The 26730-nt window shown below is 38.6% G+C and overlaps 1 protein-coding gene and 1 pseudogene across 4 annotated transcripts in view; one reads left to right on the forward strand and one right to left on the reverse strand.

The window, feature by feature from the left end:
* Positions 1-26730, forward strand: part of PCCA (propionyl-CoA carboxylase subunit alpha) — a 474500-nt gene that overhangs the window by 125454 nt on the left and 322316 nt on the right. For all 4 annotated transcript variants that reach the window (XM_042929832.1, XM_042929843.1, XM_042929812.1 and 1 more), the window contains 2 exons: positions 4840-4953; positions 6758-6811. In XM_042929832.1, the coding sequence (XP_042785766.1) occupies positions 4840-4953; positions 6758-6811 (168 nt within the window). The remainder of the gene's footprint in view (positions 1-4839; positions 4954-6757; positions 6812-26730) is intronic.
* On the reverse strand, positions 16687-16785 carry LOC122202781 (annotated as a pseudogene).

The raw sequence follows: 26730 nt of genomic DNA on the forward strand, positions 1-26730 counted from the left end.
ATTATTGAGAGACAGACACAGAGCGTGAGCAGGGGAGGGGTAGAGAGAGGGGGAGACAGAATCTGAAGTAGGCTCCAGGCTCTGAGCTGTCAGCACAGAGCTGACGCAGGGCTCAAACTCACAAACTGCGAGATCATGACCTGAGCCGAAGTCGGTTGCCCAACCAACTGAGCCACCCAGTCGCCCCTCCTTTTTTTTTTTTTTTTTTTTTTTTAATGTAAAGTCCCAACATGAGCTCAAACTCATGACCCCATGGTCAAGGGTCACATGCTTCGCCAGTTGAGCCAGTGATGTGCTCCATGGTAGTTCTTCTTCTTCTTCTTATTTTTAATGTTTATTTTTGAAAGAGCAGGAGAGTGCTCATGCAAGCAGGGAGGAGCAGAAAAAGGCAGGGAGAGAGGATCTGAAGCGGGCTCTGCACTAACAGCAGAGAACCTCATGCGGGGCTTGAAGTCACGAGCCATGAGACCATGACCTGAGCTTAACTGGACGCTTAACCAGAGCCACCCAGGCTCCCTCTTTTATGTTCTTCTTACACCACCAGTGACTCCTCCTTTGCTGCTTTTGTCAGAAGGTGATCTTGTCTCTTGCTTCACACACTACATAGGAACTGCCAAAGGTCAGAGCCTTTAATTTCTGCAACAAGTCTGTAAATTTACCTGTATTTATACCCATTCTTGGCATTTGCCTGCTATTTAGAAGGAAAGAAACATTCCTGATCTTATCCCTGCTGCATTGTCTGTACTGGTGGCTCGAGAATGTCTGTGGAGAGGAGCTTCTAGGCAGCATAGTGCCTGGGGAATGGGTGCTTGGGGGGCTTGTCTTGGACTGCACAACAAGCTGTTTGTTCTTCTGCCCCTCCTGCTTGTCTTTCCTGTCTTCTTTTCTTTTCCTTTATCTGTTTTTCTTTTTAAATCCTGGCGTGTGCGTGTGTGTGTGTGTGTGTATGTGTGATGATCTCTATCCTGTTTCCCCTTACCTCCTAGCTCTGACACTCACTTGTCAAAAACCATTTACTGTGAATTTTTCATCTCTCAAGTGTTTTTTAGCTTCTTACTTTGTAGAAGAGTCCTTCTTAAGGGCATTTGTTCAAGCATTTCCTAAGCTAAAAAAATGGACAAAACACTTCAAACCTTTTCTCAGCGATCACTCTGCTTCTCCCACCCTTTACAACCAACCATACTTAACTCTGCACTCCCGCCATTCCACAATCCTTTTCACCTTTTCACTGTGGTCTTAGCACATTGGTAATTGCTTTTGCTAAGCGTTTGTTTTCATACTTGGTGTCTCCTTCCCCCTCTTCCATCCTTCCCATCACTCCTTGCTGCTTCTCCCAGGGGCCAAAGTAAGAAAATATGGTTCTAGTCCTTCTAGTTTCTTTTCATTCCTTTGTTTTTGACTGTATTCTCAGAAATGCAAATAAAGACTCAGCAAACCCTTTGATTCCATGATTGATTCCGGGACAGTTCCCTTTACTGATAGGAAAATAGGATTTTAGGAAATTGAGAGTTTTGCAACTAGCAAAAACCTATTCCCTTTTCACTGTAGTTTTTAATTTTTGGCTTTGTCACTTTGCAAATTGTATAAGTTATGACAGAAGAAAAATAGTAAAGTCACTAATTCTACCATCCCCAAATAATCATGAATAAATGTGTCATGGTGTTACACCTGTAGTTTTACAAAATGGAATCAAAGCAAATGTAATATTTACTGACTTAAATTCTCATGTTTTATTTTCTAGGGATGAATTGCCTTTCTAGAAGGATGTGCAAGAAAGCTAGTCTGTTGACATTTGTATGTCTCTTTGGACACATTGTATAGAATAGAAAGAAAGGTTATTCTCCGTGCCCCCCCCCCCCCCCCCATCGTTAGAAATAGGATTTTATCTGGTTTTTAAAAATGTTTTTTTCTGGGGCACCTGGCTGGCTCAGTCAGTGGAGTTTGAGCCCCATGTTGGGTGTAGAGATTACCTAAATAAAATCTTTTCCCCCTGGTTTTTCAAATTAAGATTGTTGCAGTTGGCATTCTTTTCATTGCCTTTTCAGTGTTTTTTTTTTTTTTTTTTTCCCTAGAGTTTATTTACTTATTTTGAGAGAGAGAGAGTGTGAACAGGGGAAGGGCAGAGAGTGAAGAAGAGAACCCCAAGCAGGCTCCACACTGTGAGTGCAGAGCCCGATGTGGGGCTCGAACTCAAAAACTGTGAGATCATGACCTGAGCTGAAATCAAGAGTTGGACGCTTAAGTGACTGAGCCACCCAGGTGCCCCTGCCTTTTCAGTCTTTAAGGGTGACATTTGCTTGTTGGTAACGTTAAAGAATTGGGTTCGATTTGGGTGCGTACTGAAGTGTGGATAGATCGTATGAGGCATTGCCATTCTTCTCAAGGAGCACATCTAATGTACAGTCTGTCATCCTGGCAGTGTTCCACCTCATGTTGTGGTCACATTGGATGATATCCCAGGGAAAACTCAAGTATTCATGGACGTGGTGGGGAGTGCCCACCTGACTGCAAATCTTCTTGAGTGATAGGTTTCACAGACCCTCCCAGCATGACAAAACATCTTCACACCTGCTTGTCTTCCCTATCTTCCTTAGTCTGTAGTAGTTTAGAATGTATTTAAAAGCTTTCATTCAGATCTGGTCTAGTGTACTGCTTAACACTAAGATGCAGTGTTTTTAACCAAGGAGAGTATGTTTTCCAAGCATATCTTAGGCATCTAATGGACTAACATGAAAATGTCCATTAACTCAGTTTTAAAATTCAGGCACAATTTCTAACCTATCTAGATCTAAGTGTTTAAAGTCATTAAAAAAAGTCAATGAGGAAGACGATTTTTTTTCAGTTCTGTAATATGAAAAACACACTTTGTTCTGCTATATTATTATTTGGAAAATAAAAGGCCAGTTCATGTACTTTTCTCCTATTTAAATAAAAAAATTGAAAATATAAAACTAAATGTTGAGGAAATTAATAATTAAAAACCTGTTGGAAAAGTTTCTGAAGATTACTTTGTACTTAAAATCTTTTATTTTTGTCTTTGAAACTTGTAGCCAGCAGTAATCCTAGTTAATTGATTAGTTCTGTTTAAACTTTTCCACAATTGTTACATATTACTGAAGTATATAAAAAGGGATTTATATTTTTCAAGATACTGAAGTTCTTGAAACATAAATCCATCTAGTCATTGATAGGCAGTAATAAGTTGCTCTTATTACATGGCTTGAATGTAGTTGGTTTTGTATTAGCAACCCAGTGAAATCACATCAGGCATTTAGTACAACAATGATGACAAAATTGCAATTGAGTTTCAAAACTTTTTTTTTAAAGCTTATTTTGACAGAGAGCACAAGTGGGGGAGGGGCAGAGAGAGAGGAAGAGAGAATCCCAAACAGGCTCTGTCTGCCAGCACAGAGCCTGCTGGCAGGGCTCGAACCCATGAAAAGTGAGATCATGACCTGAGCCAAAGTCGGATACCTAATAGACTGAGCCAGCCAGCTGCCCCGAATTTCAAAAGTTTTTAAAATTGAGGTGCCTGGGTAGCTTATTCGGTTAAAGGTCTGGCTCTTGATTTTGGCTCAGGTCATGATCTTGTGGTTCAGGCGATTAAGCCCTGCGTCAGGCTCTGTGCTGAGCATGGAGCCTGCTTAAGATTCTCTCTCTCTCTCTCTCTCTCTCTCTCTCTCTCTCTGTCTCTCTCTGTCTCTCTCTCTCTCTCTCTCTGTCTCTCTCTGTCTCTCTCTGTCTCTCTCTCACTCACTCTCACTCACTCTCACTCACTCTCACTCACTCCCCCTCACTCCCCCTCACTCCCCCTCACTCCCCCCCACCCCATGCCCCACTCCCTTGCTCAGGCGTGCTTGCTTGTTCTCTTAAAAAAAAAAAATGCTTCTTAAAAATTACTTCACGGCGAAGAATATAACTTAGCAGTATTGAAAAGTACTTTCTATCTTAGACTTTTGGGGGGGTGGGCTCATAAATGTCCAGGTATATGCAAGTGCTCTAGTTTTTATGTCTGCTTTGTAAAATAAAGTTAAACTGATGGGAAATTCCTTAAACTGGAAGACTGTTAGGGAAATCCATTTCAAAGATACATGAATCCCATTATCATTTTAGAATAGGTTCTTTTTAGAAGTAAATAAGTTATTCTTTTCAGGAGTGAATGCCTACACTTAAAAATAGATTTAAAATGTTTTAAAATAAGTAGTCTTAAAAATGGACTATATATTCTGAAGTTTTGAGTAGACTAATGCACACATCTGCTCTTCTAGGAGAAAGGTAAAATGGATGAGGATCAAATGTGAGGGTATTTAAATGATTGTCAAGATTCTGTGGCTCATGTGTAGTGATAGTGAACTCTTTAGTGGTGAACTTTATGCTTAGTGCTGACCTGCTGCTGTGTAGGGACACTCACTGTGTCCCTTCATTCAGTCCCTTTAATTATCCCCACTTGCTTGGGGAGCTTATGAGTGCTTCTCGGGAAAATACGGGGCTACTCTGGCTACATGTAACAGGGTAGTTTTTGATATGGGATTTATGTATTGATGAACCAAGTAAGGGGCTAAAGTTGTTGGCAGGGGGTTTATTTAATCAAATTGGTAGGGAATATTCTGGAAGTTACCTGGTTAGAGAGTGATTAGGCTTCTAATAAATGACCGTCATGGTTAATATACCTCTTGAGCTTCTTTGTTCCACTCTTCTTTTTTAGTGCACTTTTTAAAAGAGATCTGACTACCTAAATGATATGTGAGACAATCAGATTTGGAATTTTGTGTATATTTGCAGGGGATGGGAGTTCTTTGTGCTGGGAGCATCTGTTAATGCAGAGATTTGTCTCTTCAGGTTCACGTGAAAATGGCGGACGAGGCTGTCTGTGTTGGCCCAGCTCCCACCAGTAAAAGCTACCTCAACATGGATGCCATCATGGAAGCCATTAAGAAAACCAGGGCCCAAGCTGTGAGTCTGAATGAATCTATCTACTGCAGCTGTTTCATATATAGTGAGCAGAAAGCTAGAGTTGGTATTCAGGAAAAAAAAAATAAGAAAGAATGATTGAAAATGCTGTTGCAGTTAGTTCATGTCATACGAGTTAAATGTGTCCGAATTCGCTACTGGAAATCAAAGGCTTTGTAGCATCTGGCAGTGTTGGTCGCTGATCCTGCAGGTGGCTGTTGGATTCAGCTTTCACACCAGGGAGCAGTTTCAGTTCATTTCCAAATTTGCTAGGGAAAAAAAAATCCCAATTAGTTTTGAGTATTAACCCTTTCAGTGTAATAAGATTAAGAAAAAAATCTGTATTACCAGTAGGATCCAAAAGATTCTTCAAGTTCTCTTTTAATCATGTTAACCTTAGGACACCTGGTTACACTTCCAGAAATAAAAACTATGCAATTGGTAATTATTTCAGTTTGATAATGTCAGTGGAATACACTTGACTTGCACGGAGAAATAAATAATGCTTTCCATGTCTAATTCTGTTTGAATGGGGTGGAATCCAGGGAAGGAACTGGTTTCTGACATCAGGAATAGTGTTTTGTTGTTGGTGGGTATATATGTTTCATATCAGAGAACTAATTATATATAATGTTGTAACTACTGGGAGTCATCTCTGAAATGGGATGGAAACAGCCAACACCAGCAATTAGCCTGGAGTGCTTCAGTTAGCGCTCACGTGTCTTTGAAAGAAATGTTGTAGTAAGATACAGGTTTAAATAAAAACTGAATTCATGAACCCATATTATAGATGTTTACAGTTTATTATCAGAGTTAATGAAGGTAAAGCTCTTAACCTTTTGACGACAGCTTGTCAGAGTGCAATCTTTCATGAAATGTTTCTGTGAAATGCAGTTGATGGAGTGAAACTTTTCCTGTGATGCAGTCATTTCAATTCTGTACCATGTTCCTAAAGCGTTTAAAAATCTCAGATGTGTAGCTACTTCTAGATTATGATATTGGCTCCTTCCAAAATTTGACTTTCCTTCTAGCAGACTTGTTTTCTTGGAAATACATTCAATGCTGACCAGTGATAGAGTGGCTACATTTGTTTGGCTGGTGTGGTAGAACAGGACGGTAGAACTTCAATTGTAGCAGCGTGGCTTGTGAGAGAGGATTGCATAAAGTGGTTGTGAGTGGCTAAATGGGTTGGGCCAGGGGAGAAAGAGTAGACGTCTAGTTAGCATAAAAAATTTCAGAATACAAAGAAAAAGTAAAACCAGACTTTGATTTTACCTAGATTTGACAGAAACTGCTCACTGGATAGTGGTTGAGTATATTCATGTTATTAGGAATAAAATGTATTTGTTGGCTTACCCAGGGTTTTAGAAAGCAGTAGTTCCTGGGACTGTAAAGGAAGGGGAATTAGGAGTTTTTCATCTATCCGTAAATGGTTTTGTTTAACCTTGTACTTCAACCCACCAGCCATTAGAAATTTCTCCACTCTTGTGGCCAAAGGCAGCCTCAGAAGAAGTAGGGAGAATTTGGGTCGTGTTGAATAGCATAGTCAGATGTAGGTGGATAGGCAGAATTATGGTCCCGATTGTGGCTAGGAAAAAGGTAGTGTGCTGCAAGTGAATGCTGCATAGTCAGTCTCTTGGAATTTGGGTCTGTATTCAGGAATGTGAGTTGCGGCTGCCAGTATTGAGGAGAAGTAACCTTACTCAAGGCCCTTAAACTATAAGTACAATAATGCACTGTGTTGGTTACAAAAGGTTTTGTGAAATTTTTTGTAAAATTGAATGTGTGTTTTGTTTTCATTTCTAAGGTACATCCAGGTTATGGATTCCTTTCAGAAAACAAAGAATTTGCCAAATGTCTGGTAAGTTTGTCATGGATCAGAATCTGTTGACTTCTATCTCAGAAAGCAGCGTGATGGTATTGCTTTTGTAAATGTGGGTCATGATGCATTAAAGAATTTTAATTGACCCATCAAGTCTTTGAAAATTACTTGTAAAAAGTGAAGAGTTTTTGTTCTGAAACCCAGGTCTTGGTTTAAAGAATAAAAGTGGAAGAGTTATGAGATCACCTTTATACCTAGCTAATGACACTGAGTTTGTCATATACTATATGGACTTTTTAAAAATTCGACTCTTCAGATTTGTAGCTAACTATGTCAAAGAGTCCAGTGATTTATTATTATAACACAAGCATGGACTGTGAAGCCAGAAGTAAGATTCTATCTATTTCCCTTTTCATTGCATATTGTGATATTTAAGATCAAATTTCTGTTTTGGGAAAAGACTTTTGTATTACCAAAGTCTTTTCCAGATATTACCACGTTGGTTAAATGAATTGAACTACATTCAAGATGGTACTGAAAACTTAGTGTTCAGGTGCTAAACTAGGATTTTGAATGTTTCAAAAAGCTCATTGGATCAGTTATCCCAGGAGGTATCTTAATTTACTATTCTAATATGTTATACTTTATTTCTGTGAAATATTTATATTTTGTTGTTTCATGGATTCAGAATTACTTACGAATATAATTTTCTAGATGAAATTTTGACTTAAGATCCATAAATTTAATTTGGACAATTTTTGAGATCCTAGAGTTCTAGTTTAGAATGATTTATTTTAACCAATTAATAGGTTATAAACTAGGGCCTAAAGATTAAAGTGAGGCCTGACGGAGTTGTGATGTAAGGTGACACAGATAGCTAATGGTAACAGGTGCCTGGAGAGGGCAGATGAGGTGGAAGCAACCAAAGGCCCACATTTACCACATTTACCACATTTACCATTTGTGCAGCATGTGCACACTTTCCCATTTCTATTCTTTTTTGCTAGCCTCTTGCCTGAAATTTTGACTGAGTTGTATCGTTATGTCAAAAGTGATTTGAATATAATACATGTGAATGTGCTTGTACAATATAATGTATTAGACTTAAGTTTGTGTAGATGAGGAGTCTCTAAACCATGGTCCATCGGCCAAATGCAGCCTGCCGCCTGTTTTTGTAAATTAAATTTTATTGGCACACATCCATGCTCATTCATGTACGTGATGTCTGTGGCTGCTTTGGCTTTATAACAGCAGAGTTGTGAAGCTATAGCAGAGACCAAATAACCTGCAATGCCTGAAATATTTACTGTATGGCCCTTTGTGTAGAAATTTTCCAACCCTTGGTATAGAGTATCTGGGTCTCAGAGAAGTTAAATGACACAGCCTGTGTGTTCATCCATGCATTCAATCGTTAAAAAAAATGGTTGTTTGCTGTGTTTATATTTGAGAAGGATATAAAAAGGCATCAGATGTGTGTCCTGCTCATGAGGGGCTCACAGTCATGTTGTGGAAAATAAGTCAAGTCCACAAGTGACTTCAGTTCAGGGGAAAAATACTATGAGGAAGTTCACATTCTCCTTAAATGAAGGGTATTTCCATCAGGGGCTTTGCATTAGAGAGAAGAGTATAGAATAGGTGAATGACCACCTTCCTTACTGACTAATTTGCTTTGTAATTTCTCCTCCATTTCCCATTGTCAGTGCTATGCCTCAGCCAAGACAACAGTGCCATTCTCAAACATGGCTAGTTCTTTCCTGTTCCATCCTTTTCAGCACTCTTTACCCTGTGGGCACACCGGTCCTCTCCCACATTTCCAACTTCTGCCTGTCCCAAAAGGCATGGTTCACATGTTACTACTATCAGCATAGTTTCCATGCCCTTCAGGTGAGAAGTAATCTCTTTCTTCTATTTGCTAGAGCATTTTTTTTTGAGATTTCTTGTTTGATATACCTCTTTCCATATTAAAATTTTTCCTTTACTGTATTTTAATCTCCTCTTGAGATGAGAGACTTGGTCTCATTGGTCTTTGTTTCCCTTTTGTTTTATATTTTAATGATTTCTGCATAGTAGGTTCAATGAATGATATGGAAAGATTAATTACTAGATTAAAAATAATAAAACAATAACCTGCAAGAAAACTTTTCGTCTATCACAAAAGGGACTGCTTTATAGTTAGAAGGCAATGTTGCTGTGTTTTGGTTCACAACGAAAATATGCAGCTAGTGATAACTAACCCTGTCTTTTTTTGTGTGTATCGTGGCAAGATTCTTTTTGGGATATAGCTTTCCTAGCATTAAAATCTTTTCCCATTGGAGTGTGCCATTTAAAATGCTCCTTTTGGGATATCTAGGTATAGTTGGTAAGTTCCATAAAAAATAATACAGCATTGAAATGAAATTGCCTACTGATTATGTTAGGCCATATAAACATTGTGTGATTGGTGACCAGCCATTGGATTCAATAGTTACTCTCTCAAACTGAATATATTCTTGGAAATATGCTTTACGTTGTAGTGGTGATAGATAACCATGTTGGTGGTGGTGACTTTGGCAAGGAGAAGCTGAAAATTTTTTTTTAATGTTTATTCATTTTTGAGAGAGCATGAGTGGAGGGAGGGCAGAGGGAGAAGGGGACAGAGGATTCAAAGCAGGCTCTGTGCTGACAGCAGCGAGCCCAATGTGGGGCTTGAACTCATGAACTGTGAGATCATGACCTAAGCTGAAGTCAGATGCTCAACCAACTGAACCACCCAGGCACCCCTGGAATTTTTTTTTTTTAAGTTGGATACTGTGGAGTTCCTTTTATTATAATACCATATCTTATGTTTGAGATTTAATCAAATATGGAGGTTCCCCCTCCATTTTTCTAGTTCTGTTTTTTTTACTGTCTTTTTAAAAAAATATTTGAGAGAGAAAGAGAAAATCCCACGGAGGCTCCACACTGTCAGTGCAGAACCCAGTGTGAGTCTAGATCTCACAAACCGTGAGATCATGACCTGAGTGGAAATCAAGAGTCAGATGCTCAACCAACTGAACCACCAAGGTACCCCTGGAATTTTCTTTTTTTTTAAAGTTGGATACTGTGGAGTTCCTTTTATTATAATACCATATCTTATGTTTGAGATTTAATCAAATATGGAGGTTTTTTCCCCCCATTTTTTTCTAGTTCTGTTTTTTTACTGTCTTTTTTAAAAAAATATTTATTTTGAGAGAGAAAGAGAAAATCCCACGGAGGCTCCACACTGTTAGTGCAGAGCCCAGTGTCAGGCTAGATCTCACAAACCGTGAGATCACGACCTGAGTGGAAATCAACAGTCAGATGCTCAACCGACTGAGCTCCCCAGGCACCCTTGATTCTGTTTTTTAAAATTGCTGTTCAAAGACCAGCATATTTATTTTGCTTATGGAAAAACGAGTTGTGCTTTATGTGATACATTGTTGTTTTTAGAAACATTAGAAAATATATAGTAAACCAAGTATAAAAGCATACTGAACATTATGGTTTTTTTTTTTTCCAAGACTAATTCTTTTTGTTTTTTGTTTTTTTTTTTGTAATAACAGCCTTCATTTGGGCCTCTGTGTGGGAGTATGTTTGTGGGTACCCGTGACCATTATTCTTTATGCTTAATTTACATGCAGTGGGATCAGATTACCCAGAATCCCTACTGTACCTGATTTAAACCAAATCATACTTTGGTTTTGCTTAAATCATGGAAAAAAACAAAGCTACAAATCACCCTCATGAAGAAATTTCAGTAATTTTCAGTAATCTTAATGTGCCGAGCCAACAGATTTTATTTCCAAACTGTGTTTCATTCTGTATTTCCCTTCTGGGCTCCTTGTATTCTGAGCGGTAAAAACACAGTGATAGGAAGCTATGAGGAGAATTAAGAAAATAAATTCTTTAATTTATGAAAGAGCTTTGAGGGGCACCTGGGTGGCTCAGTCAGTTAAGCGTCTGACTTTGGCTCAAGTCATGATCTCACAGTTCATGGGTTTGAACCCCACGTCGGGCTCTGTGCTGACAGCTAAGAGCCTGGAGCCTGCTTCGGTTTCTGTCTCCCTCTTTCTCTGTCCCTCCGCTGTTCATGCTCTTTCTCTCTAAAATAAACATTAAATAAAAAAAAAAAAAAAAAAAAAGAAAGAAAAAAGTAAAACTACCTGCTCTTGAAAAAAGGAGGTATTGGTTTAAAGAGATTTTAGCGGCTTATGGGTGGCTCAGTCGGTTAAGTGTCCAACTTTGGCTCAGGTCATGATCTCTCAGTTTGTGGGATTGAGCCCTGCATCGAGCTTTGTGCTGACAGCTCAAAGCCTGGACCCTGATTCTGATTCTGTGTCTCCCCCTCTCTCTCTGCCCCTCCCCTGCTCACAGTCTGTGTCTCTGTCTGTCTCTCTCTCAAAAATAAGTAAACATTAAATAAATATTAAAAGAGATTTCATAGTGTTCCTAGTTAGTTTGCTAACATATGTATGTGTATAGATATAGTATCTATGTAAGTATAGTAAATATATATATATATATATATATATATATATTTATTTATTTAGTAATTTATTTCACTAAAGCACAGCATTACAAATTATAGGGATTAGCTTTATGAGAAATTTGTACGTTAGATTTAATAGTTCATGTTTCACGTTTGGGTCTTGCCCATGTATTTATTTATTTATTTATTTATTTATTTATTTTTAATTTTTTTTTTTTCAACGTTTTTTATTTTTTTATTTTTGGGACAGAGAGAGACAGAGCATGAACGGGGGAGGGGCAGAGAGAGAGGGAGACACAGAATCGGAAACAGGCTCCAGGCTCCGAGCCACCAGCCCAGAGCCTGACGCGGGGCTCGAACTCACGGACCGCGGACCGCGAGATCGTGACCTGGCTGAAGTCGGACGCTTAACCGACTGCGCCACCCAGGCGCCCCTTGCCCATGTATTTAAAAGATATGTGTGTACATGCATATCGACGGTGAGTTTTATCCACAGTGCTCAGCGTGGAAGCTTATAGAAAACTGTAGCAAGCACTTCAGATTTGATGATCATATTCTTTTATCTCCTTCTGTTGGACACCTTTTAACAGATTAAGGAATATAACTGTTCAAAAACAGTGATGAGATGTCATTTTTCTATCCATTGGATTTACCAAAAATTTAAAAACTGGCTGTAATATCCAGTGTAGGCAAGTGGACAGGAAAATTGTTCTTGGGAATATAAAGTATTTTAGGCTTTTTTTTTTTTTTTTGCTAGAAATTTACTAGTATTTATTACAATTTAGTGTATATATTCTTTGACTTGACAAGGAACTTCACCTACAAAGACAAACCTTAAGAAATGTTCATTGCAAGGTTGTTTGTAACAGCAAAACTTGGAAATAAGTTAACATTGTTTCATCTGTAAAATGAAGAGAATGACCCCTACCTGCAAGGTTGTTGTAAAGATGGGAAACAACTTATATAAAGAACTTAGCACAGAGTCTGGCATTGCCAGGCAAATCATCTTAATCTTTATTATTGTTAATAATTACTTTAGTAGAGGAGAGAGCTGTTGAAGAGCATTTAGCGACAAGGATATAGTTGAAGTTAGTGCTTTTGGGAAATTAGTCTGATAGTTTTCATGTCTATTTTGTGAGTTTAGATTTTTTTTTTCCTGTTGAGGTTAATAGTTTGATAGAATTATACTGCTGTATATCTGTGCGTAATAATGTAGTTTACAAATTATTATGACCCATGATTTCTTTCATTCATGCAACCACCGAAGCTGGATATTATGAACTCTATCATGAAAGGAAAACAATGACTCAGGTACAGTGACCTCTGATAGTTACACTATGCTAGTAGTAACAGAGTCAGGACTTGGCCTACGTTGGTTGACTTTCAGGTACAGAGCACTTGAAATAAAAACCACTGTGCCCTCGTTGGCTAAGTTGGAAATAGAGCATTCACAGAGAACCCAAACGGTGAAGACCAAATAACTGTGGTCAACTTACCCAAAGCTTATAGAAACCTTTCTCTCCATTTAACAGTAATACAGGTAGTGCATGGTCAGATTGTAGGAAAATGACTGTTGTGTAGGCAGAAACTTGGAAGACAGCATCTTGCTGGGTCCCTTGTCTCACTTGGGAGATTGTAATCCATAGTGCGTTATTAGAGTTAAGAAGTGTGCTTTAAGTGGTTTGTAACTGATACTAAAATTCTGAAGTTAGCAAGTTAGCCAATAGTTTCATTTAGCACTATTTTTATTCTTAAAATAGTAGAGTAAATTTAAAGTGATTCCTATGATACTCTATTCACTCATAGTTGTAACAACTTTTTTTTAGGTAGGAGGATAAAGGAGAGGCTTAAACCTTGCAAGTTCAGAATTGTATATAACTCTGATTTTATCTATATGTAGGCTGTGATCTGGGTAACTCACAGAAGTATGTTTTGTGCATGACTGTTGAAATTTATTTATATCATGGCTTAAGAAAGTTGAATAATGTTACTGCAGTGTATTTTGTAGATATCTAGTTTTAACTATATACGTTTTCTTAACATTAGTAGAAATTCCATATTGGACATAGATCTTTGATTTTTATTATGTTAAAATGAAACATTTTTGAGAATGTAAAATCTTAAATTTCAGTCACATGCATATTCTGGAAAAGAAGGTTTTCTCCATCTGTGAACCTCTGACCCTAGCCCCCAGTTTGGAAGCTACCACTGCAACTATATTTATATTCTTCCGGAGTGAGTGTGTGTGTTAGAATTTTGCTATAGATTTGTCTTATTTGCCAAAGTAGATTTTGTTTATGAGAAAAGAAGTGGCACAGAATATTTCTTGCCTTCCCCCAGGCTTTTAAAAATAGGTATGGAATACAACCTACAGATACACTAGCACCATTCTTATTTAATCTTCCCGACAAGCTGTGTTGTATTATCATCATCCCTTGGTGTTAAGAAGAGAATAATCTCAGGAGTAAATGCCTTGCCCAGTGTCACATAGCTAATCAATGAGACTATAGTTTGTAACAAAAGTTACAAATTCTGTACTCAGTAAATGTTCCAAACTGCTTTGAAGATGGATTGAAACTAGACTGGGTTGTTAGTGTTTTGTTTGTTTCTTTTGTTTTTTTGTCTTATAAAAGATAGCTTTGGCTGGTGCCTATTTTTGCTGTTGATGGAGGCTCTTTCTTCTCCATTCTTCCTCCCCTCCGCTTGGTGTGCCATTTTTAAGGTCTGAAAACAGCTATTTCTTTTGTTTTTCTGATCTTGTGATCTTGGATCCTAGTGAAAGTAACTGTCTTCACTTGGATTTGCTCACTTTTTGAAAGAGCTGGTGGAAATGTAAAATAGTCATTGATACCTTTTACCACTCTGTGATTTTATGTATATATATAAATGCTTTTTATTTATTTGAGAGAGCACAAGTGGGGGAGGGGCAGAGGGAGAAGGGGACAGATGATCTGAAGTGGGCTCCAGAATGACAGCAGTGAGCCTGATGTGGGGCTTGAACTGAAAAATTGTGAGATCATGACCCAAGCCAAAGTTGGACACTCAACTGACTGAGCCATCCAGTAGCCCCCCACTCCATGATATTCTTAAATTGAATCAATCTGGTCTCCATGGATTGGGAGGGGAAGTTTGGCAACTCTTCTGACAATTTAAAAAACAATTTTTTTTAATATTTATTTTTGACAGACAGAGCATGAGTGGGGGAGGGACAGAGAGAGGGGGAGACACAGAATCCGAAGCAGGCTCCAGGCTCTAAACTGTCAGCACAGAGCCTGACGTGGGGCTCGAACTCACAGACCGCGAGATCATGACCTGAGCCAAAGTCGGACGCTCAACCGACTGAGCCATCCGGGTGCTCCCCTTCTGACAATTTTATAGTATATTTGTAATTGTGACTCTTAAATGTTATGTTCAGAATTTATGAAATAACTTCATAAAACCCTTATCATAACAGAATGTCCTCGGAAATGTTTGAGAAGTTTATTTTCCTGTGTGTTGGATTAGAGTTCAGCTTCTAGAGTATTTGTTGAAGAATTTGAAGATGTGAATAGAAATGCTCTGACATGGATAAATCCTCCTTTATTTTTAGGGAGATTTTTTAAGGGTGTAGACAAGGCAAATTCATATAGGTTTGTGGGGTTTGGGGATGCCTTCAATAGGAAGGTTAAGAATGTAGGATTTGAGGGGCGCCTGGGTGGCTCAGTCGGTTAAGCAGCCGACTTCGGCACAGGTCATGATCTCACAGTTAGTGGGTTCAAGCCCCTCGTCAGGCTGTGTGCTGACCCCAGTTTGGATTCTTTGTCTCTCTTTCTCTCTCTTTGCCCCTTCCCCACTTGCACTCTGTCTCTCTCAAAAATAAACATTAAAAAAAAAAATGAATCTAGGATTTGATGAGGTTGGGATTTCCTGCTCTTGGCTTGGTTAAAATAGCTTGAATTTTATCCTATGAACTTTCCTTCTCCCCTAATTCCTTACTGTCCCCTTCAGTTATTAGCACAGTCTGGAATCAGTTAAAATTCTTCTTCTGCCACATTGTAGCTATGTGATCTCAGATAGGGTGCTTAATGTTTGAAGACTCAAGTGTCTTTGCTCACAGTTCACACAATATATATTTCCACATCTGACTCTATGTTGAAAACATGTCTCTTGTAGCAGTGTGTAGGTGGGTCATGCTTTTTAAATCATTCTAATAATCCATATCTTTTTCAAGTTGTAGTGTTTAGACAATTAAGTTTTTTTGGTTTGCCTAATTCATTCATTCTTTCTTTCTTTCTTTCTTTCTTTCTTTCTTTCTTTCTTCCCCCCCCTTCTCTCTCTCTCTCTCTCTCTCTCTCTCTCTCTCTCTCTTTTTCTCTCTTTCTTTCTGGCATGAGTGGGTGATAGGGGTTGGGGGGGAGTGGAGAGAGAGCCAGACAGAGCCAGACACGGGGCTCAACATGTGGCTCGATCTCACGAACTGTGAGATCATGACCTGAGCCAAAAATCAAGAGTCAGATGCTTAACTGACTGAGCCACCCAGGTGCTTTGCCTTATTTTCTTTACTAACAGCTTTACTGAGGTGTAATTCCCATGTCCTAACATTCACCCTTTTCTCATAAACAATTCAGTGCTTTTTAGTATTGTCATGGAATTGTGTAACCATCTTCAATATGCAATTCCAGTAAAATTTATTAACATTTAATAAATTACTAGTGTGACTGCATTTATGGCTACCATTTTGTTTGCTTTCTGGTTGTCTCACTTTTTTTTTCTTCTGTTTTCTTGTTTCTCTGGATTATATTAAATTTTGGAATTCCATTTAAAGTTACCTATTAGACCTTTTACATTTTTTAGTGGTTTTTCTAGGGATTACAATATGCATCCTTAACTTTATATGGTCTACTTAGAGGTAATATTACACTATTTCATGTAAAATGTAGACATGTTACGGTTGTATAGGCACCTGGGTGGCTTAGTTGGTTGAGCATTCAACTCTTGATTTTGGCTCAGGTCATGATCTCATGGTTTGTGGGATGGAGCCCCGTGTTGGGCTCCACGGTGAGCATGGAGCCTGCTTGGGATTCTCTGTCTCTGTCCTGCTTATGCGCTCTCTCTCTCTCTCTCTTTCTCAAAAAAGAATTTACAATTGTACAGTCCTCCCCTCCCCCATTTTTCCATCAACATTCTCTGTGTTAATAGTTGTCATGAGTATTTCATCTGCATAGATTACAAATTCCATAGGAAAATGTCTATTTTTGCTGTAAACATGTTTGAGGTAAGTTAGGACATTTCCTTCATTAATGACACAAGTATAAGTTGAAATTAAGACTTATTTTCACTTTGGTCCATTTTTAGGAGAAATTCTTAGTTTTTTAGAAAATTTTTAATTACATACATATTTAATTATACATAATTATATAACATAGGATTACCCTTTTCACTATTTAAAAAATATATGGAATTCTTCATGAATTTGCATGTCATTTTTGCTTAAGGGCCATGCTAATAATCCTCTCTATCTTTCTAATTTTAGTACATGTGGGGCCCCTTTTCTCTATTTTTTGTAAATTTTTTTTTTTTTTTTGAGAGAATTTCAAGCAGGCTCTGCACTGTCAGCACAGACCTCGATGTGGGGTTCAAACCCACAAATGGTGAGACGATGATCTGAGCTGAAATCAAGAGTTGGATGCTTAACTGACTGAGCCACCCAGGTGCCTCCCCACTTCACCATTTTTAAGTGTACAATTCAGTGGCATTAAGTACATTTACAGTGTGCAACTCTCACTACCATTTTATTTTTCATCATCCAAAACTGAAACCCTGTACTCATCAAACAGTAACTCTCATCAGTTGAGCGTTTGACTTCAACTTGGGTATTGATCTCATGGCTTGTGAGTTTGAACCCACACTGGGCTCTCTGTTGTCAGCACAGAGCCTGCTTCGGATCTTCAGTTCCTCTTTTTCTCTGCCCCTCCCCTGCTCGTTCTCTCTCTCTCTCTCTCTCAAAAAACAAAAACAAAACAACAACGAAAACAGTAACTCTCTACTACTCCCACCCCTACCCAGGATAAGGTCTGTTTTACTTTCTGTCTTTATGAATTTGCCTATACTAGGTAACTCTTATGACTGGACTCATATAACTTTTGACCTTTTATGTGTGGCTTATTTCACTGAGCATAATGTCCTTGAGGTTCATCCATGTTGTAGTGTGTGTCAAAATTTCATTGCTTTCTAAGTCTGATAAGTCCATGGTATGGCTATACCACATTTTTTAAATGTTTATTTGTTTATTTTGAGAGAGAATGCATCAGCATGTGTGGGAGTGGGGCCAAGAGAGAAGGAGAGTGAGAATCCCAATCAGACTCTGAGATGTTAGTGCAGAGCCTGACGTGGGGCTCAATCCCAGGAACTGTGAGGGCATGACCCGAGCTGAAATCAAGAGTCAGGTGCTTAACTGACTGAGCCACCCAGGCGCCTTGGCTGTACACATTTTTATCTGTCATCTATTGATTGTCACTCAACTTGTAAATGAGTAGAAAGTTGAAATCATGCTTTTAATTCTGTTGTATTACCGAAACTTTCAGTAGGTGCTTGCTCACTATTTGATAGGTGAGAAAAGTTGCTGAATTAAAATTTGGAATTCTGGAAATATAGAAAGGGCACTTTGAGAAACCTCCCTGTATTTTTAGGTTGTGATGCTACTTTTAATTTATAGTAACTTTGTGATCTCTTAAAATTGAGTTTCATCTATTTATTTGTATATAATCCCTAAATTTAGAAGGAACTCAGTAGGAAACACTTTTTGTTGTTCCAGTGAAAGTAGTAGATTGAAGATTTTGTCAGATTAAATGAAGTAACATTAATTATCACTGTTACGTATAGTTAATGATTCTTATTGCCTCAATACATTCTAAAATTAAACTTTTAAGTGCATGCTTTCCAACATGGGCAAAGAGGCAGAAATAATGAGATGATTGCTGGGGTTTTGTTTTTGGACTGGACCTTATCTAAAGATACTGTTACAAAGTTCCTGAGACACCATATTGAATGAAGCACAGTGTGTGATAGGCTAATTTACTAGGAGTATTCTGTTCTTGTGTGTGCACACTTCCCAACATATGGCATATTTGTTAACATCCCTGTGTGGGCACATGTGTGTATTTTCTTAGCTTTTTATTCAGTTCTTCACATGCTCATTGGTCGTTGAATATAGGTGTTAAGAGAAATAAGAATCTGTTTGAGGGGTGCCTGGGTGGCTCAGTTGGTTAAGTGTCTGAGCTCAGGTTATGATCTCACAGCTCCTGGGTTTGAATCCTGTGTCCGGCTCTGGGCTGACAGCTTGGAGCCTGGAGCCTGCTTCAGATTCTCAATCTCTCTCTCTCTCTCTCTCTCTCTCTCTCTCTCTCTCTCTCTCCCCCTCCCCCTCCCCCTCCCTATTCATGCTCTGTCTCTCTCAAAAATAAATAAACATTAAAAAAAATTTAAAAAGAAACTATTTGAAAAAATTATGTGTTACATTTGTTAACCATTATATTTTACTTAAAAGGAAATGTTTTGATTAGTAATGATAGCCTTACGAGTGCCATTGTTGATTAGAATGCTATAATTTCTATAAAATGTATTGAATGTATGAACAGAATTGGTTGTATATTAATATACATAAAATGCCATTTCACTAGGGTAGCATCCATTAGTTCAGTGTCTGATATTATTAATGGTATAAGGGCATACATAATATTGAGAAGGCTAACTTGGTTACACCATTGCTAAAATACAAATTTAAAATGAGTTTTAAAATAGTTGTTGAATCTGGGTAATCAATAACTGGGGATCTATGATACCGTTCTGTCTAATCTTCATTATGTTTGAAACTTTTCATTAAAATCAATAAAAGGAAGTATATTAGGCTCCAAAGAAGTATTTTTTTTTTAATGTTTATTTTTGAGAAAGAGTGAGAGAGCATGTGTGCACACGCCAGCAGGGGAGAGGCACAGAAAGAGGGGTACAGAGGATATGAAGTGGGCTCTGTGCTGATAGCGGAGAGGCTGATGTGGGGCTTGAACACAACAACTGGGAGATCATGACCTCATCCGAAGTCAGACATTCAACCAACTGACTGAGCCACCCAGGTGCCCCCCAAAGAAGTATGTTTTTATATCCCATGTTGTTCTGGTAGGCTGGATTATCATAGAGTAAATAATAGGTTCAGTGTTAGTTGATTGTCTTGGAGAATTTACTAAACTTGGGAGAAATTAAAGCTCTCCTGTACATCCTGTGAGAGGATTTTAGCCTTGTCTTTGAAATGTTATCCTGTCATTAAAATGTATGCCTTTACTCTTTAATACTTGCACTTGATAGTTTCATCACAAGGAGAAAGAGAATGTTTTGTCCTTACCCTTTAGTTTGGTGTCTGTCGTTGATGTTAAAGTCAAGGTATGCTCTCTAAAAACTTAGCTTTTTCCAGCCCATCTTGACCTCTTGATTACAGCATGGCACCATAAACGGTAAAGAAGTGCCCTTCTCATGTGTGTAAACTGTTCCTTAGACCAGAGGGAAGATGTAAAAGGAAGCTCCCTTCTATGTCAGGTTGGTCACAAAATAAACAAACAAACAAACGAACAAATAAAATTGTTAAAAGAGCTTAATCTAGGGTAGTAAGGAGGTGCCTATCTTTATTCCAGATATCACATTTAAGTATCTCTTTTTAATGAAAAAAACGAGGCTTGGGGGGCACCTGGATAGCTCAGTCAGTTAAGCGTCCGACTTTGGCTCAGGTCATGATCTCATGGTTCTGGAGTTCAAGCCCCGCACTGGGCTCTGTGCTGACAGCTCAGAGCCTGGAGACTGCTTCAGATTCTGTGTTTCCCTCTCTCTCTCTCTCTCTCTTTCTCTCTGCCCCTCCCCTGCTTTCACGTTGTGTGTGTCTCTCTCAAAAATAAATAAACCTTTTTTTTTGTTTGTTTAATGTTAATTTTGAGAGAGAGAACCGGAGTGGGAAAGGGGCAGAGAGGGAGAGAGACAATCCCAAGCAGGCTCCATGTTGTCAGTTTGTCTGCAGAGCCTGATGCAGAGCTCAATTCTACGAACCCTGAGATCATGACCTGAGCTGAAAGCAGGAGTTGGACGCTTAACCGATTGAGCCATTCAGGTACCCCTGAAGTATTTTTTATGTCTCATAAGCAACTTCTGCTAAGATGATCTTTTACATAGGACTGCATTTCTCAAAGAGTTTTTACCGTGCTTTGTTATTATGATGTGTGTTTAGATTAAAGTAGACATGATTGTCTCAAGGACACATTAATTGCCAAAAGAAATAATCATGTTTTGATTGTGTTTTTGTACTAGAATAAGAATTTGAGAATTCAAGTCTTTAGTTTGTCTTATTATTTTATTAGATCATTACTTACCTGCCCTCACAAGATATCCATTAACACTCGATACAGTTTGGAAAAATGACCTAGTATAATAGGATGAGCACCTTCCACTCTTGGTGTAGGTTTTTGTTTTGTTTTTGGTATAGGGGGGTTTTAGTCACAAGGAACCCACAGGGTAAGCCAAGGGTAAGCATATATGTGGATTACTTTCAGAAGGATGATGCAAATGGAAAACCATAGTTTTATTTTCATAAGAGATTTATCTCCTATCTTGTGGCAAGAGTGGGAAGGTGCCAGATAGTCTTTTAGATAATAGATATAGTCAAGATGAACAGGATAAAAATCTGAGTGTTCATGAGGTTATATTCAAGTACAGAGAGGTAGGTGATTAGAAGTGAATTCACAAAGTCAGATCATTTGAATGCTGTAAAGAGGAAGAAAAAGTGGGTGAGTGGCAGAGTATTGGCTGCCAGCATGTTCTGGGGCACTTGGGGATCCTTGGGACCTTTTCAGAGACTCTGCCAAGTAAAAAATGTTTGAGTAATAGTTTTTCCCCACTCATTTCCTCACGACTCTGCAGTAGAGTTTTCGTGTGGCCACACGATGTATATTGTAACAGATTAAGTCCAGAACAGATAGGATAATCCAGCTGTATTAAGCTTTATGTTAGAAGTCTGTGCAAATGTAAAACATTTACTAACTTGTTATGAAAATGTTCATTCTAATTGTTAATTCTAAATGGGTTCATTCTTGGAGTGCCTGGGTGACTCCATCAGTTAAGCGTCTGACTTCGGCTCAGGTCAAGGTCTCATGGTCTGTGGGTTTGAGCCCTTCATCGGTCTCTGTGCTGACAGCTCAGAGCCTGGAGCCTGCTTCAGATTCTGTGTCTCCTCTCTCCCTTCTCCTACCCACTCACCTTGTGTCCTCTCTATCAAAAATAAATCAACATTAAAAACAATTTAAAAAATGAATAAACATTAAAAAAGGGTTAATTCTCTTAAAATTAATATATATTTTATTGTTTATTTTTTGATTTTATTTTTAAGTAATCTCTACAACCAGTGTGGGGCTTGAACTCACAACCCTTGAGATCAAGAGTCACACAAGTAAATATTTAAAAAATTTGTTAATTTTAGCACTGTAAATATTGATTTAACATGAATAAGCAGAAGCTCTTTGAGGTCAATAGAGTTTTAAAATGAAAGAGGTTCTGAGGTCCCCAAATTGAGAAATGCTGTGCCGTAAGTTAACTGGATGGCCTCTTTAGAGAAGGTGGGACCAAAGAATCTCTCAGAGAGGGTGACCATTAAGCTGAGATGTCATGGGAAAAGAACATTCTAGTCAGAGAGAGCAAGACTTCTCTGACTACTCCTTCCCTCTGCACTCTGGCATTCTTTTCTGGCCTTACAATTAATTATGTGTGAAATCAAGGACCTTTACTTACTCATCTTTGAATTCCTGTTATTTACGACTTTACTTACTAATCATAAATACTTCTTTGCCAATTTTAGTGGAATTGTTTATATATACTTCCAAACATGAGACAAACTTTGGGGAGTGGCCTAATCTCCTTGCTATTCACGCTATGCTCATTTGAAGTACATTTTTATTTTTAAAAGTAATTAACAAACATTTATTAGGATCTATTTCCTATTACTTTCTTTTACATGACAGAATCTTAATATTGGATGTCTGTGACTGTTAGTATAATATGGCTTTGTTTTCCATACATATTTGTTAATGGTAAATTTGTTTTGCAATCTTTATGCTTTGGAGTTAAATTTGAGCCTATGTTTATTAGTGAAATATATAAAGGCTGTGGTTTTTATTGTCATTCCTGCCATTACCATCCTTCATCACACCATTTATAAGCAAAAGCAGTTTTTTTTTAAGTTTATTTATTTTGAGAGAGAGAGAGAGAGAGAGAGAGAGAGAGAGAGCGCGCGCGCGCGCACATGTGAGGGAGGGGCAGAGAGAGAGAGAGGATGAACTATGAGATCATGACCTGAGCTGAGACCGAGGTGCTCAACGGAATGAGCCACCCAGGCACCCCAAAAGTAACAGAAGTTTTTAAAAAATGTTTGTTTATTTGTTTTTGAGAGAGAGCAGGGTAGAAGGGCAGAGAGAGGGAGACAGAGAATCCCAAGCAGTCTCTGCATTGTCAGTGCAGAGCCTGACTCAGGGCTCGAACTCACAAACTGTGAGATCATGATCTGAGCTGAAATCAAGAGTTGGACGCTTAACCAACTGCACCACTCAGGCGCCCCACAAAAGCACTTTTAAAAGTGAGTAGTAACAGAAAGACGAGAAGGAAATAAGGAATCTAGATGAAGAGTATGAGTAATAAGGTTTATTGGACCATGATAACGAATGGATGAGATTTCTACCTTTAGCAGATTAACTTGTTCTGAGTGATAATTGTGTGCCGGACACTATTACACTCGACATTTAGTAACTCCATTTGCTTTTTGCAACAGCCCTACAGGTGGATACTAGGTTTTCAGTACTGTTTATAGATGGAAGAAGTAAAAAGAAGGAGAGTGTCAATAAGTTAGTTGCTCAAGGCCACACAGCTGTTAGTGCCAGGGCGATCAGAACGCAGGCCTATCTACAGCTCCTGTCGTGCTCTGACTCCTACTGGGCCATGCTCCCTCTGACGTGACGGAGAGATTCTACAACATATTATAGAGCAAAACAAAATAAAGCCTTAAAATGTTTTCAACTTTTTTCCCTCCCCCATCATTATTTTTTTCTTTTTCTGTAAGACTATAATTTTATAGTTTGTTGTAAGCCTCTTGTTATCTTTAGCTGGTAGGACATTTCCAGACCTAAAGGGGCTCCATAAAGAGTGGGAGGGAGACAAAGCATAAGAGACTCTTAAAAACTGAGAACAAACTGAGGGTTGATGGGGGGTGGGAGGGAGGGGAGAGTAGGTGATGGGTATTGAAGAGGGCATCTTTTGGGATGAGCACTGGTGTTGTATGGAAACCAATTTGACAATAAATTTCATATAATAAAAAAAAAAATAACACCAAAAAAAAAAGACAAAAAAAAAAAAGAGTTGCCTGTAGAAGTTGAGGTTTCCCCACTAAAAGCTAGAAGTGGGAAAGAGAAGCAGACGAAACAAGGAGAAGAGCATAGAGAAGAAAGAGAAGAGAGGAAAGCGGTGATGATGGTCTGGAGGGGAGTCTATAGGGTGGTAGCTATCCTTGCAAGTGTGGGGCAGTCACAGCAGCGCCAACAACACACATGGTGAGGGCTCGCTTTCCAGGTGCCTTGGCCAGTATGGTTTTGGTGAGTGGGGCGAAGGGGCAGCAGTAGCCTTCACAGGATTTGGTAGAGGTGAAAAACAGCAATGGGGATGATTGACTACAGATCTTAAAAGATACTGAGTTAGAAGAGCTGGAAGATAAAACAGTTTTCTCTGAGGTGCCACAAAAGTGACCAGTAATGCAGAAATACATCTCTTTTAGGAAGTAGACAGATGTTTTTATACTTGGAGCAAATTACCTGGATCACCGTACATTTTTTTTAAGATAAAAGACAAAGCTGCCGGACTCCCAACGCATAAGCAGGCGTACTCCTGAGTAAGAGAAGACCTTGCCAATCACCTTCTAGTCAGTGATCAGTTCTTTTGACTGAGGTCTATTCTTTCAAGCCCTGAGGGTTCTAAAAAACTGGGGTTTAACTGCGCACAATATATGGAAAACTTCAGTTTTTTACTCAGAATTCATAAAGAGCAAGTAACCAGATTTTTAATGTGTTGTTTTGTGGTATTTAGTTATTGTGATTAATTTTTTGGTGGTGTGAAGCTTTAAGAATCTGGCAGGCTTGGAGCACCTGCGTGGTTCAGTTGGTTAGGCGTCCGACTTCAGCTCAGGTCATGATCTTGTGGTCCATGAGTTTGAGCCCTGTGTGGGGCTCTGTGTTGACAGCTCAGAGCCTGGAGCCTGCTTCAGGTTCTGTGTCTCCCTCTTTCTGCCCCTCCCTCACTCGTGCTGTCTGTCTCTCTTTCTCACAAAGAAATAAAACATTTAAAAAAAATCTGGCACGTTTTTAAGGTCATCAGAGAACGATAAATTAAAAAAAAATTTTTTAAATGTTTTTATTTATTTTTGAGACAGAGACAGAGCATGAGCAGGGGAGGGGCAGAGAGAGAGGGAGACACAGAATCCAAAGCAGGCTCCAGGCTCTGAGCTGTCAGCACAGAGCCTGATGCAGGGCTCGAACTCACGGACTGTGAGAACATGACCTGAGCTGAAGTAGGATGCTTAACTGACTGAGCCACCCAGGCGCCCCGAGAATGATAAAATTATATTCAAACGTGTTAAAAGTACAAGTGCTTACTTATATAATAGTATTCTTTAACAAATGTTACACAGTAAGTCAAAATAGCAAGTTAATATATTAATGGTACCTTCATTCTATTGCCACATTTATTTTGAAATTAAAAATGCTATTTTTAAATTATGAAAACCATAACTTATTTTTTTAAAGCTGTACACCCAGCGTGGGGCTTGAACTCATGACCCCAAAATCAAGAGCTGCATACTTTACCAACTGAGCCAGCCAGGAGTCCCTGAAAATCATTTATCTCAAAAGTTAGAAAGTAGATATCTGTTCACATTTCATTTTAGGTTTTTCTACTGTAAATTGCAGATTATATTATGGCAAATAGGCTAATATTTTGTGGCCCAACAAATGAGGCCCTGCTCATGTAAAGCAAATATTTTGTTTATCTTGAGATCTAAATCATTAGTTTATATGATAATTGTTTTCTTGACGAGCTTCTCAACTTTTCAGTCTTCCCGAGGCCCTGGTGAGCTTTAGATTGCCAAAGTCCAAATTTGTCGAATGACCAATGAAGAAACCAGTAGTTTACTACATTGTTTTTTATTTCCTTTCTTTTCTTTTTAGACAACCAGAGATCTTATTTTCACTCCTAGGAAATTGTTTGAAGTCATGATGGCTTTTAAACGGGTCTCACAAATCTTAACCGAAGCTGACCACGTTGACAATCCATGTTTTGCACAATATTTTTTGTCGAGGAAGTGTAGAAATTTCGTGTTTGTCTTAGCTTTTCAGTCTCTGAGGTATTACAAGTGGTGACAGGGGCTGCTCTGTTACTGTTTTGCAGCTAGCTCTTTTAATTGATGTTGAATTGTGGCTTTCTGTGCACACAGGGTTAAGTAAAAGGGCTGCAGTCATCCAGTGAGCATTTTCCTTTAATGTGCTCATTAGTGGTGGTAAGTCCACGTTTCAGCACATGTCAGTAATTTACATTTCCTTGCCGAGCGGCTGCCCTTGTTCAAGAGTTGTTCCTAAGCCTGATGAATATATATTGGGAATAAACAGAGTAGAAGAATTGAAAGCCAAATACCCTGCCAGGCCTTTCAGTTGGTTCTGAAGCTTCCAGTGGATCTCTGATTAGCAATGCATGAAGCAGGATGAAAATGCAAAGATGAGGCCTACAAAAGTGGTCCCAGGTAGGCCATCCCCTTAAATCCCCTTTTTGTGACCACCTTTCCATTTCATCTTCCCCAGATTCTTCTTTCAAGGCAGGCTTTCTGTTAAAGTGAAAATACTCTGTTAGACCTAGGAAGTGAACAAAAGAGGATCAACCTGGTTCCTTTACTCCTTCTAACTATTAAGCCAAGTTTGATTGTTAGGCAATGAGTCCACAGAAGCAAAGGGCTTGATTGGCTTTGCTGCTCCTAGGGACCCCATTATTGTGATTGGGATCTCTGTGGTGATTCCTTCTGGGATTCATTTTTCCCTCTTTGCCTGATTGGTACCAGCTTGTTCTGGCTTTTGATAGCTTGCATAGATCATTAAAAGGTAATCTGTGGAAACTGTGGTCAGTGTTTCTGGACATAGGGACAGGACTCATGTTAATGTTGTCTTTGAAACTGGGGTGTTGGGGAAAATCCAGAAGTTTTCTTTTTGTAGAAAAATTTCATAGATTATAATAAGCATTTTTAGAACTCAGAGTTTTATTCCAAGTTACTTTGTGCATAGATGGAATAGCATTAGGAAACACCAGCCTAGCTATCTTTAGAAGATTAAAAATGTCCTAATTCTTTTTACATTTTAAGTTTACTTTCGTGTATTTGGAAATT

This window comes from Panthera leo, chromosome A1 (genome assembly GCF_018350215.1).
Source record: "Panthera leo isolate Ple1 chromosome A1, P.leo_Ple1_pat1.1, whole genome shotgun sequence".
NCBI classification, from domain to species: domain Eukaryota; kingdom Metazoa; phylum Chordata; class Mammalia; order Carnivora; family Felidae; genus Panthera; species Panthera leo.